This window comes from Ptychodera flava, chromosome 11 (assembly GCF_041260155.1).
Source record: "Ptychodera flava strain L36383 chromosome 11, AS_Pfla_20210202, whole genome shotgun sequence".
In the NCBI taxonomy this organism is placed as follows: Eukaryota; Metazoa; Hemichordata; class Enteropneusta; family Ptychoderidae; genus Ptychodera; species Ptychodera flava.
Window position 1 is genome coordinate 28,268,580 of NC_091938.1, and position 14,064 is coordinate 28,282,643.

The window sequence follows — 14,064 nt, forward strand, 5'->3', positions numbered from 1 at the left end:
TATGTGGAGCTGTACAACTTCTCGCCGAACGATGACGTCAAATAGAGAAAAATACCATGGGATTATAATTATAGTAGAAGAATTTGTTCAACAACAAATCATTGAACACTGTTTCAATATAATTGTATTGTAGTGAACATTCTGCCATTGCTTCATGTCAAACAAGTTTATTATTGTACGCAGCGGCAAGCCATGACGTTTCTCTTCTTCTGTTGTTACATATTTCTGACACCAATATGATGTCATGTTTTCATAGTTCAAAATACAGAAGCCCATGTACGGTGCGATAATCAGGCGTGATTCTAATTTTACGCGTAAAGGCAGTCTAGCATCTATGTTTTGCGACTATTGTCATTGACCCGACTCCTAAATGTTCGCAATTAAACATTTCCTGTGTAAAGATTATTTTGATAAAGCCAGTCAATAGTTGGCCTAAAACATCATAGATTCATCGTGGAAAAATAAATTGGGGCGTAATCCTAACAATCCTCACTTCTACGGCTGTTTCTAGTGCTGAACGAATTCGATTATCCTTCGTATAGCTACACTTCTAACTAGTTCAACATGGGCAAGGCGGGTGCTATTACTCTGTATGAGGCCAGACACTCCTTTGGTTTAGAATGCGTCAGTCTGTACTTACTCGTCTTAGATTACAAAATTGTCTCCGACGAACGAATCTTACAATTAATTACAAACAAACAAAATGAATTTTCTCCGAAAACTGATTCTCTTGGTAGCAATGTGCATTCCTTCCGTATCTTTGCCATTGAAATGAGCCAACAAACTGATAAAAATGATAGGCATTACGGAAATAAGAGTTTACTTGAAATTTGTTTATCTACTATGATTGTTTACTCTTTGAAATTCTTTGATGAGTGATTATTTCTATTGATATTTACCACCGAATGCACTTGCCACAAACTTGAATCCACGGCTTGTCACGGACCTATCCGAATAAAATGTTATCCAGACACTCTCTGTTGATGTTAAGGCTTCGGGAGTTACATTGCCATGATGCTTGTACGTATCAGCATTAGGAACATATCCAGTACCATACTGTACATAATCGTAGAGCTCCTCTGTCTCAAAGCTGTCGAAAACAAGTCTAATACTACCACCATATTTGTTAGCAATGGTCCAAAAACAATTGACATTATCGCTGTAATTTTTGGGATAGTTCGGCGAATGTACGATGACCGATTCTCCTGGGGCAACAGACACATCGTAGCCACAATCTGCAAATACAGGAAATGGTTACTTTCTTGTGCTCAGAGAAAAACACATAATTATGAGATTATATTTGCAGATTACACTGACATTACTTCACTGTCCAATTATCCCAAATTAGTTCCAATCGTGTTTTAAACAAATAAATTGACATGACTAACAGATTTCAATTAACAGTTTTAAAGTAAATAACGACTAACTTTAAACTTTATCACAGCATTCCATTAAACGTACAAAGACATTGCCATTCTTTCATAACACACTCAGTCATTTCATTGAAGAGTATTATAAGCAGTACTTTTAACTATTCTATTGCACATTTTAATTTTATTGCAGTGATAGAGGGATGTATTGGTAGAACCACCGCTGCTTTCAGTGCAGTGTTCAACATACTAGGTGACTAAGTAAATAACGACTAACTTTTAGATGTATCAGAGCATGTCACTTAATGCACAAAGACGTTGCCATTCTTCGATGACATACTAAGTAATTGCATTGAAGCGTATTCTAAACAATAGTTTTAACAATTTTAAAGCATATTTTTATTCTAATGCAGTGGCCGAAGGATTGTATTGGTAGAACCACCGCTGCTTTCAGTGCAGTGTTGAACATACTAGGTGTCTTTAACAATTGAAAGATCGAACTATATAATCATAATACCTTGTCTACATAATATTTCATCTCTTCCTGTAGAACAGTCGTATTTGCCATCACATACCATATGATTAGCAACACACGAACCATCTCCGCAAGAAAATTCACTTTTTACACAATCTTTAAAAAGGAACAAAAGGACAGCAAATATTTGACTATGTACTCATTTTCACATTCTCATTATGTAGTAATTTCGATAACTTTGACCAAATTACTTTTTACTCCCAATTTTTACCCCTGCCCGAAATAATTGTATGATGACGGTAAAAGTTTCTCCGTAAATATTCAAATTAATCCAATAAACTCTGTCACTACTTACCCACCCTTGACATTCGGACCTTAAGCTTACATTGTTTTATGATGACACAAATTCCTTAGGAAAACAACGAGGCGTCCTTCTGTTTGTGTACGTTCTTTACTGTTTTCACGATTTTATAACGACTTCATCTAATGTTTGTTTATACAATAAGTATTCATTTTTAATTCTATTCTTACATATAAACAAATGTATATATATATATATACATATAAATATATATATATATATATATATATATATATATATATATATATATATATATATATATATAATATAATATATATGCAAACAACGGTATTTGAAGCACGCTTACACTCAGGTTATTTCGTCAAGACTTAGATGTATTTCTTGCGTACATTTTAAAGTTTTCGAAACCATTCATCTAACTTCTGTGTTCGCTAAATCGAACTAATTCCACTGTCAAGTCTTAATTTACAAACATATTACAGGTTCCGGATTAATTTCGGAATTTTTATTACCATTTTAGATTTCTCAGATTATTTGCGTGTAAATACATTTTCTTCTCACTGTGGACATATCAAAACATGATCTAAATTTTGAAATGACACTTCCAGTTTTAAGATCAGGTCAGGGTAAAATTTGCTGTTTTACCACCTTTTTATTTATTTTCAAATGAATGTCGCAATATTTTAACATGTCTTAATAAGTTGAGCAATGTAATCAGAGTCAGCAATATATTGATCTATCTTCCTTGTGTTTACCTATATATTGAACAATATTTTGAAAAAATGGACTACAGTCTTAATTTTAAGATAAGGAAAGGTTAAAAGTTGCTGTTTGGCAAATGAATTTGCTAACTTTTTTTCTTATTTTCAAATGTATGTCGCAATATTTAAACATGTCCCGATAGATTGGACAATATCATTAGAGTCAACAACATATTAGCCTACCTTTCTTGTGAAAATATATATTGAACAATATATTGAACGATATTTTGAAAAGTATACTGTATCTTGTAGCTCAGAGACTACTTAAACAAAATTCCATAATGGTACAATGTAATTTGAAAATAATGCCAGAAAATTAAACTTGAGACGTTCTTTTAGGTATGAAACAATGAACGATTAAACGTTACACAAATTGGAATTAAGAAAAAGTTGCTTGGCTAAATCTATGATGAACGATTAGTTCGTTAAAGTTCATTTGTATTTTGAAAATCTTACTTTTCTTCCAAACGAAACGACTTTCAAAAAAACCTCTTGCTTAAGATAAACGAAATGCTTTTATTTGAAACATGAGATGGAAAATGACAACATTTAAGGTATTAATCTTGCCATTACGTGATTCACTGCGGCAAATGTGTGTTTTTATATTTTATAATTTTTTATTTCGCGAGAAATAAATTTAAGCAGCGATCAAAAAGAACGCTGATACATAGTATTTGAAATCGAATTCTAGTTACAAATTTGCCGCGTCTAATGTTGCGGCAAATATGTTACTAGGAATTTAATTTCGTGCTCATAGAATCTTGCCCTGCACACGTTTGTGCGTCGTTGCAATACGCAATATAAGATAGTTCTGCCATTTTAAAGAGAAAATTCCTCACATGTATTAGATATCAATATAGAACGTCATAAACGTAAACCGTTGATGATACCTTATATTCGCAAATCAAATTTAATTTATATACGTTACCTTGCTATCTGGAAAGAGGAAGATTCTGATAAAGCTAGCTTACATTTGTAAAATGTCATATTGAAATGACAAATAAGCAACAATTATGTATCACTTTACATTGAACTTACGCACAGTACTTCAACTTACCGCCACAGTGTGAATTGCTTTCATCGTCTTTACAGTCCTCTACATCGTCACAAATCAATCGATTTGCAATACAGACTTCATCCAAACATGGAAACTCATATCTTTCACAAACTAAATGGAAAAAAATATATATCAGTAAAGCACATGTAGCCAACGCTAACTTGAACGTTAGTTAAGTGTTGCTACATTTGGGTGCGTCAAATAATACATCATTTCATCATTAAAGTGCCTTCAGAAAGTGTTATATGTTAAAATAACGATTTTATATAGCGATTATAATCGTTAACAATCAATGGGATCGAATGATATTATACGATAATTGATTGCAGTGTTAGATATGTTTAAAATATTTGTACAAGGCTCGCCGCAATCTGAAAAAAAAAATGAAAAGAATCTGTGTTGTCTCAGATGTTTGTATAATGAACAAAACTAATATCACATATCGACTAGCTCACTTTTTCTGCATGTTGAACCATCGCCAAGAAGTCGATATCCATCAAGGCAATCACATGTGAAAGATCCCATCGTGTTGTTACATAATCTATTACAATTTCTGTCGTTGTTCTCTGTACTGCATTCGTCAACATCTGATAATACCAGACAACACATGCATTTTGTTGGGTTATATTACACGTTTAAGTCAACCGGCAACGTGCTTGTAGGTGTGTCACCGCCTAGCAAAAGTCACTGATTGCACAAACGGGGCAAGCTGAGATGAGATAAGGGCTTAAAATGCTTGCCACATGCTAATAAGTCACCTTTGAGATCTGCAAACACACAATAAAGTTGCGTACATTTTGTTGAAAAATTGAAGCCATCTCATTTTTGCATGATCGGAATAGGCATTTTTTCGATCGTACCTGATTTGTGTTGACGTGCAACACTTCTGCTTATGTTAGTAAAACAAAAATCACAGTTCATTAGGATTGGTGAATTTGTTTTCTATTAAAAATAAAATAAAAATTGAACCTAACAACATATTTTTATCTTAGCTAAAGTATTGTGCAATTGTTGACATAATATTTTCGTTTTATCAAAAACGAAAAAAGACATTAAATAAACCGTACAAGAAAGACAGCAAAGACCATAGAGGAAATTTGTTTTTTTAACACTTTGACGGATTATGTTATCAAGAAATAGTCTAAATCATGTAATATCATCTTTTTTATAACTGAGGGATATATATTTTTTACATCGTACGAGTTTAGTATATATCCTGGTATTTTAAAAGAAAACTACGCATAACATACTTTATGATCTTGACTATCTTGTTCAGTTTACTTTATTGTCATGTACCTCGTTATCGGCATGCGGATAGTTTAGACAATAATACTGGTATAAATGACACGCATGTAAAATTGTACAATTATTATGTAAACTTAAGGAGAGAAATTTTGGCTTCGCAATTGTATGTAACAGATTTGTAGAACTGCAGCGTATCAGGTTTTAATGGCGGTGACAATTGTCAATTGTAGATCGAGTACATTACCCTGGCATTGCGTTCCGTTGTTTATGCTCAAGTATCCGTCCAAACAAGCACACACATTTTCACCATTTCCGCCGAGTCTACAAATCTGTTCACATAGATTTGGTCCAGTGCAGTATGTTCCCTATGAGGATATAAGAGAAATTATACATTTGAAAGGAATGCTTTCCATTATAAAATACTTAAGTTGGTGCTTTTCAATTACTGGAATAAGCCGCCTGTATAGAAAAAACAAACGATGTTGAAAGCATATGTTAGTTCAATAGATTTTCGATCGGATTCGAACTAACAAGGTAAGACGCCTTTATTACTCTATGTTTCACGTTTTGATCCTTGAAGAAGACTTGTCTTAATATGCTCACTCTTTTGCGTCCTCTGTTAGGTAACAACATGCGCTCAACATATTAAAACAAGGATCAATAACATCATACTATCCCTGTTCTTTGCCTAACACACTCGGAGCAGGCATCAATTCGTAAATAATCAGATCTTATCAGTGCTACTGTACTGTAATGTTAAAATAAACTTACCTTACAGGAGTTAAAAGAAACCCATATAAGGTAAAGCAGGTATACTGATTTCATCTCTGAAGTGAGGTTGCTCTCACATACCTGGATACATACCAATACAATATGATAAATACTAGATCTTTTTTTGTAAATTGTTCGCTGAACACTTTGTTCAACAACGTAGTATTATGTTATTTTGTATTTTGTTATGATGTATTGTATTACTGAGTGTTTCTCTATTCTCACACTTCACATTGCGATGCTAAAATATTAAAGCACTGTTGACATTAATTCCATGACAACTCCTATTGTCAATTAACTAAACATTTCGTGAACCGTTCATGATTGATATCTTCACGTCAAAATATTTATAAAACACGGTATATGTTTTCAGTCATCAAAACTGCACCATACAAGCCACGAATTACATTATTCAGTTGCTGTGTGTTTGCTTACTCATCGTTACGAAATTTGTTATATACAAAGCATGGAAAAGGGCTGATCCTTGATGAAAACTAAGTATGAGAGAGCAACATGCACAAAACTTTAATAATAATACACTGATACCGTGACTTATAGTAACAAATTGAAAAATGACAAGATAGTTTTCATTCTCTTTGATGCACCTGATCGCAGACTGCTTTCCTCTCTTTGTCAGGTTTTGAAATAAACGGTCTATTTTGCATGAGTACAATGATAATTAATCAAATGTGGCTTTTGTCATAGCTGTTTTATGCTTAACGAACTACTTAAAGAAGTTTTAGGTCTTCATTAAAATAATTCTCAAGGGCATCTAAGGAAATGCAATTTGAACAAATTGAAAAAAGCCCATTTTTCTACGCTTCTGTCCATCATGTTGGTAATGACGTCTTTTCAGTCTGTTTTCAGACGGAATTTGTGGATTTGCCCTTCTGTCGAAATCTACTTGCAAATAGTGATCAGAAATATAAATTTTACAAATTTTCTACAGTTTAAGTTCTTGGTATCTAGTAAGTAATTTTCTGAAGTAAATCTAGTCTTTAATCGTAAGATCTGAGCCTATTATTTCCCTTCCAATGTCATGAGAAATAAACGAGTCGAGCCGGAAAGCAACGAACGTTCGTCATTCTGACAGCAGTGACGATACTTTTCCGGACTTGAGACCAGTGTTTTCTCTGCATGTTCTTTGAAAGGCACACTTGGTGCCCAATTCATCAACAATTGGGGGCAGACTTGACATTTTAGGGAGCAGTCACTTTGCCTTCATGGGAAGCGCTTTCCGATATCATTACGATCATCACCCAGTTCAGTTGCGTCATCTATGTTGCATCGCGCATGAAGCATCCGTAGTAACATCGACATTGTTTTTCTTCGGCTTGTGATGTGGTCGGCCGCTCTCCATCTTCTGCGGATTTGTTAATCACAGGTTCCCTTGGCCCGTAATTTGTCCTATGTGTTCCCTTGGACACGATTGTGTCCGAATTAAGGGGTTTAAATCCATGAAAATATGCGCCATTGGGGACTGATCGAACGGCTGTGTTTCATTGCAGCCGAGATCGATCATCACTGCAGTGTGCCTATACAAAGCTGTAATTTTCGATAATATTCCATCATTGATACATCATTTCAAGTTTTGCTTCTGCTTTCAAAGTTTAAGTACCGCCATCAAAATATTGAAAATAAAATTGCGCTAGTATCCATCCATGAAGACTGAACCGCGACTACGTTGTTGGTTGTCATTTTCGATGAGTACACCCCACGTCATGCACGTCACCCAGTCTAAATGACAGGCGATATTTTGTCTTTTCCGAGGGAGTACTATGACTACACTCAACTGCAAATTCAAAGGTCGGTACATTATTTGTTTGTATCACCCTCATGCTAGGTTTTGTGTGCAATTTCCGCGCTGCCACTAATTTTTCAGGGCAGACAATGGCTCGAAATGTGCGATCTGGGCAGTCGAGAGAAACCCCTGTGAGACATATCAGAAGAAACGCCGTATAATTCTCCCATAGCGATGGTAGTTCGCAATATTCTTTGTTCATTTGGAGATTCGATTTTTTATTGTGCATCACGTTTCATGAACTGTACCATGTCGTCGAATTTTCGTCGTCCTAGCTTCGACATGTTCGAGAGACTCGTAGCGATTTTGGAATCCGAATTGAAAACCGTTTTTCAGTATATTTTAAACAAGCTCTTTTTATTTGTAAACATTTTTCTTAAAAAATACTCTTCATTATCTAGAAATGTCAAACAAATTTTGAAAAGCAGTCATGTTTAAATGATGGCGAATATTTACAAAAAAGCAAAAGTGTAACCCGGCTGAATGTAAAAGTGTTGCGACGTCCCGCTTGCTACTCCAGACATTTCATGAATGAATTTTCACTGAAGTTGATATTATGTAACGTAAAAAATAAATACACATTCTTAAAATGCTGGTTTCTGTATTTGTTTCGTACAGAACATTAGTACCCATGAGCAGCTTAGCAGCCGCGAAGTGCAATCATGCAAGCTGTGACATGGCCATGACTGCATTACATGGGCGGAATAATTTTTCTCAAATAGTCGCTATAATCGTTCATTCCCCACATTAGAGTGAAATATCATATCTACCTATACGGTGTATTCACAGAAAAGTAGGTCCACATGCATGTGATAAATATACAATCCCTCCGTTTTCCTCACTCATGTAGCAATGTCGCAAATTCGTGTAGAGGCCGTGTAAAGGCCGTATCCTTTCGCCTAATCGGCTCTGAGATACGGCCGCTACACAGGTAAAGAACTCGTCCGCGACGCATCCACACTCGATACGGGGGATTATGTAAAATTACCAAAGTACACGTATGTCCTCGGGGGAAATTACAGTGCTCGATGCCTGAAGCAGACCCAAATAATAGCACACCTTCCTTCGAGTACTTCGAGTAATTGTATTTGTTACTTAAGTTTCATGCATCCGGCAATCATCATGATATTTGCCATAGTAAGGACACTTTCTTTCTTTAATAAGATATTTAGATTCCAACGGAATGATTAGTCAAACGTTGATTTGCTGTGTTTTCTGCACGTAAATGCGGATTATTCACTTACATTTTGGCTTCAGAAGAGTTTGATCTGGTAGAGAAACGTCAAACCACTTGCAGTATGCTTATTTTACACTATCTCGTGTCAGTGGCAATGTCTGATCCATCGTTTTCGTGTTCGTATTACGGGCAAAATGAAAATGTTGGCATTAACACTATGTGTATTTTGTAGTCAATCTAGGAAACGTCGTAAGTCACACTACGACCCAAAGGCGCCCTATTTTGGACAATACACTTTTCGCCACACATACGTTGAGTATGCGTACAAATCCACCTCCCGCGTCGTGTTGAAAATTTCGCCGGATTTCCTCGCTGTACAGAAAAATATTGATGAAAAAGTTGCATATTCCATTTCCTGTATATGTTGCCCTTTCAATAATGATATTTTGGCAAGACTTTCTCGGACAAATTGCTAAAATACCTAAGCGATAATATATAATAGTCATAAGCTTATGCAAAAATAGGTGAAAACACAACCAACAGCACAAATGATCTTTAACTCGTCATTTCATAAAAATAAGAGGTAGGCTAAATTAAAAAAAAAAATAAAACCATGGAGTTTTAATTTACCATCATGAGATGTGTATTCTCCAATATTGTAAAAAATAACGGTGAAATGAAAACGCTGAACCGACAATTTTTTCAGATGTATTTTTCATTTTACGACGCAGCCAATAACCTTGATTTCCCTTATAAAATAAGGGCGTCTAATGTCACACAGATTGCAAATTCCGCAATTGAACCATTGACGGTGAAAAGTGGCACTATGATCCTTTGATTGATATACAAAATTCATTTGGTTTTGATTTTTGAATTTCTTGACGAAACTTGTTTTATTTGCATTGTATTTATTCTGATCACCGAATATACCCCTGCCCGCAATAAAATGGCGATCTGACAGCGAGTACAGACCAAGGGTCTTAAATGGACGCATTTTAATCAGTAAGCGTCTCGTAAGTTGTACAGACCAAATACTTGTCAAGTGTTGTAGTCATACAAAATTTGGGCGAATATGAACGATGAAAATTGCAGAAAATTGGAAAAATAACAAAGAACGGCGGCGAACGCGCACAGTCTCCACTGTAATTGTGTAGTGAACGTTATCGATCGATATTCTTTTGTCCGAAATTGATACAGTGTTGTCTTGCTCACTTGCAGGTCGTTCCCTGCTCATAATGGCAAATTGGCAAAAGTGCACCAAAATATGCTGAAACGTAAAAGTATCACCAAACTGAAAACGTGTCGTCGCTTTAATTTAGTGCAAGAAACCAAGTTGAACCAGTGATGTTGATGGAATGGCATGTACGTCAATAAGTATATATGGGTAAATGTGGAAATATTCATGAGGTGCCCCGATTACACGAGTGCGCTAGCAGATTTCGATCGATATACTATTGCACATATAATTTGATACAATGTTCCGTCAATAGCAACCGACTGACAGCGCTTTTTATTATGAAAAGTATAGAATATATGTTTTGTCAGCTTCGTCATATTTTTTACATTTATGATGGAAATTATGATAAAAGTAAAAGCAAGAGACGAGAGAAAATATGGCTCAGTGCCGTGGACACAATTTTATTTTCTTTATAAGGTAGTTTTCACCTCGAAAGTGAAAGAGTTGACCTTTAGCTCAAAAGTTCCGCAAAAGATATTTCAAGAATTCTCTTTCAAAATCAATAATAAAAATCGGGGTCACCGTACAAATTTTGGTGCTAGATAATCAAATTACCCAAGATTAACCGACATTTGAAATTCAAAATGGTCGCTATCCCTGTGTTAACTCCATTGGGGAAATTAATTTTTGAATTTCGAAAAAAAGGCGGTGAAAACGTTTTCTTACATCACGAGCTTCAAAATGAACCCCTAAAATTAGTAGATCAGAAAAGAATGTAAAAGTTTGAGAGTCCGAATATCTGTCCCGAGGTGCATTCTACCTCATTTGATAGATGTTTTACGCTGCAAAGTCCTCCTTTTGCACAAGCGCAGACTTGAACGTCGATCGTTGAATAAATAATTACGACAAGGCAGAGGATATCCAAAATGCCAATCAATAAACTTTTCTACGTTGACTAAAAGTACAACACTTCTTGTATATATATATATATATAATAATATAACAGTTTGATGTCTTAAATGTAGAGGTCTAATCACAGGAGATTTCAAATAAAAAATAAATTAGAGCTGCCTCTCTCAAGTATAGTACTTTTGAGTTGTTTGAAAGCTGTTTTATCAAAAAAGCTTTTTTGATAGAATAGAACTTAGTCTATATGAGTCAACAAGGAGCCTGTATACATCCAACGTGATTTTTTCCACAAGAATGAAACCAAGAATGAATCGGTCTTTATAAGCTTTTACAATTTTACTCCACTCTACAGTGTCGTCCCTCTGAATTAAAACATCTAGAAAACAGAGCAGCTGCTCCAAGTTCACATCGAACTCAGTCTTCTATCTGTGCAAAATGTTATAAAAATGCCCATAAATGCAATGTGATTCGACGCATGACGCTTTCAGCAGCAGCTTTATATACATATTGCATTTATTACACATTTGAAGAGTTGTCGACTGTTTCCACTACCCGTTGAAGACATTCATGCCCTCTTCACTCTAGGCCTTTTCACCCTTGTCCAAAAGTTTCACATAAAACGGAATCCTAATGTGTATTTACTTGATAAAGTGACTTTTTTTTGCAAACACACTGACTTTAAACACAGAGCAGGTAGATGCTGACACCATGTTTTAACCAAGTTTAAGCAGTCACTGTAAAAGCATTGCTCTAAAGAGACTGATCGGCCTCATTTAAGTACATGAATCGCATGTTACGTTTAAAGTAAATTATATTGGATAAGGATATTGAATACCAAGAAATTTTCGGGTTGGCTGTTGAGGTCCTGCAATGCAGTGCGCATTAATCCGTAGCACTGTACTCAAGACTTACCTTTCTCCTTAAGCAGTCTGCATTTCCTGTATTTTGGTCACAGTACAAACAGGTTATGATCTTGATCCAAAGTGAAGGAATGCTGATTGGTTTTCATGATGATACTTTATATTCGTATTTTAATTTAAATAAAATATTAGCATCCCACAGATACTCAAACGTTGCAAAGATTAATTTTATTGTCGTCGTGCAGTCTCAAAAGAGAAACCTTTTCCCACCCAATTGTAAAGGATTTTGAATACGGTAGTTACACCGTGCACAAATAGTGAACGTTCGTCATCTTTGTAATTTATTGCCTGTCGTGAATAAATAGTTAAATTCCCAAGTGATATCATTGAAATCGACTCTTATGGTTAGCATGAATCGACAAAAAGTCTCAAATGTATTAAAAACACCGTTGTTTTTCCTCATTGTTCTTTTTTGTGATTAGCGTGAATCGACAGAATGTCTCAAATGTATTATAAAGGACCGTGGCATGTCCTCATCGTTCGTTTCTTATGATTAGCATGAATAGACACAAAGTCTCAAATGTATCAAGAACCACCGGTTTATGTCCTCATTGTTCTCTTGTATGGAGATGTAGCACCTTACGATGATGCTATCAGGCATATACACTAATTTATAATTTGGACTAACACGAAATTGATCACATTTTACAAAATATTATACTCTGTACATAAAATTAACATTCTGAAGGAGGAATTTATACAATTTAACATGATATCGGTACTTGTCACATCACAGACAGCGATAAGTAGGAATGATAAAAATAACAAATGTATTACTTTTTTCTTCGAATGCGATCAAACTTCGAATGGACTTCCCTGTTGTAAACGCTTCTCGCGTATTATCGAAAATTCTGATCCCTGTAGGATTGAGACATTTATACTCAGTCTGGAAAATGCAGGCTATTGAAACGCTAAAAGAAGCGGCCCTTTACATGTAGATCTCTTTAAAATAAAGTGAACATGTTTTTGATACGAAGAGCGACTCTTTTACTTCAGTGAGATAGCGACTTTCAATAGATTACTCGGAAAATGAAGCACCTCTCTTTACAACATAAAACCTGAAAAGAGTGACGCCGAATAAAAGTCCGCCAACCATTCGGTTGAGAAGTCATATATGTCTTTATCGTGCCGCCAATTAAGTTTAAGTAGAAATTATTGCGTCCTTTTAAACATGACCGGTTCAACAAAGAAGGAAAAAATGACATCCGACGTGATTTTACAGACAGAAGAATTTACACTACATATATTTACCTCTAAGTACTGTGTAACAAAAACCAAGAATGAATAGCGCTTTATAAACCTTTAGAATTTTACCCCATTGTATAGCAAACAGAGCAGCTGCTCCAAGTTCACAAAGAACTCACTCTTCCATCGTTGCGAAATTTTATAAAAATGTCGTAAAATGCAATGTGATTGGACGTAACGCTTTCAGCAGCAGCTTTATATACCTAACGCACTTATCACTTATAGGAAACGCATTTATCACACATAGGAAGAGTTGCCAAGCGTTTCCACTAACCGTCGAGGACATTCATGCTGCTTCATCCCTTTCACCCCTGTCAAAATGTTGCACATAAAATGCTGTTGTGTATTTATTTTATTTAACCAAGTTTAAGTTGTCACTGAAACAGTATGATCGAAAGAGACTGATCGAACTTATTTAGGTTCATGAATCGCATGTTACGTTTTCAGTAAATTATACTGGCTAAGGATATTGAATACCCAGATATTTTCGGGTTGGCTGTCGAGGTCCTGCAATGCAGTCCGCATTAGTCAATCCGTTGAACAATCGTGTACTCCAGACTTACCTTTCTCCTCAAGCATTCTGTATATCCTTTGATTTGGTCGCAGTACAAGCAGCTTGTGTTCTTGGTCAACAAGTCTATTTAAAGGAGTGCTGATTGGTTTGCATGACGATAGTTTATAATCGTTTTTTTCTAATTTAAATAAAATATCAGCATCCCACAGATACTCAAAAGTTTCAAAGATTAATTTTATTGTCGTCGTGCAGTTGCTTTATCACAATAGAAACGGTTTTCAGCCTAATTTTAAAGGAATTTGAATAAGATAGTTACACCG

General features: G+C 35.2%; 1 protein-coding gene across 1 annotated transcript in view; it reads right to left on the reverse strand.

Moving 5' to 3' along the window:
• The window catches only part of LOC139144464 (tolloid-like protein 1), a 45,187-nt gene extending 31,378 nt beyond the window's left edge, over window positions 1-13,809 (reverse strand). Inside the window, exons 1-2 of the mRNA XM_070715163.1 lie at window positions 13,794-13,809; window positions 900-1,235 (exon numbers count right to left, since the gene is read on the reverse strand). Coding sequence (XP_070571264.1) covers window positions 900-1,235; window positions 13,794-13,809 — 352 coding nt within the window. The remainder of the gene's footprint in view (window positions 1-899; window positions 1,236-13,793) is intronic.
• Between the last annotated feature and the right edge of the window lie 255 nt (window positions 13,810-14,064).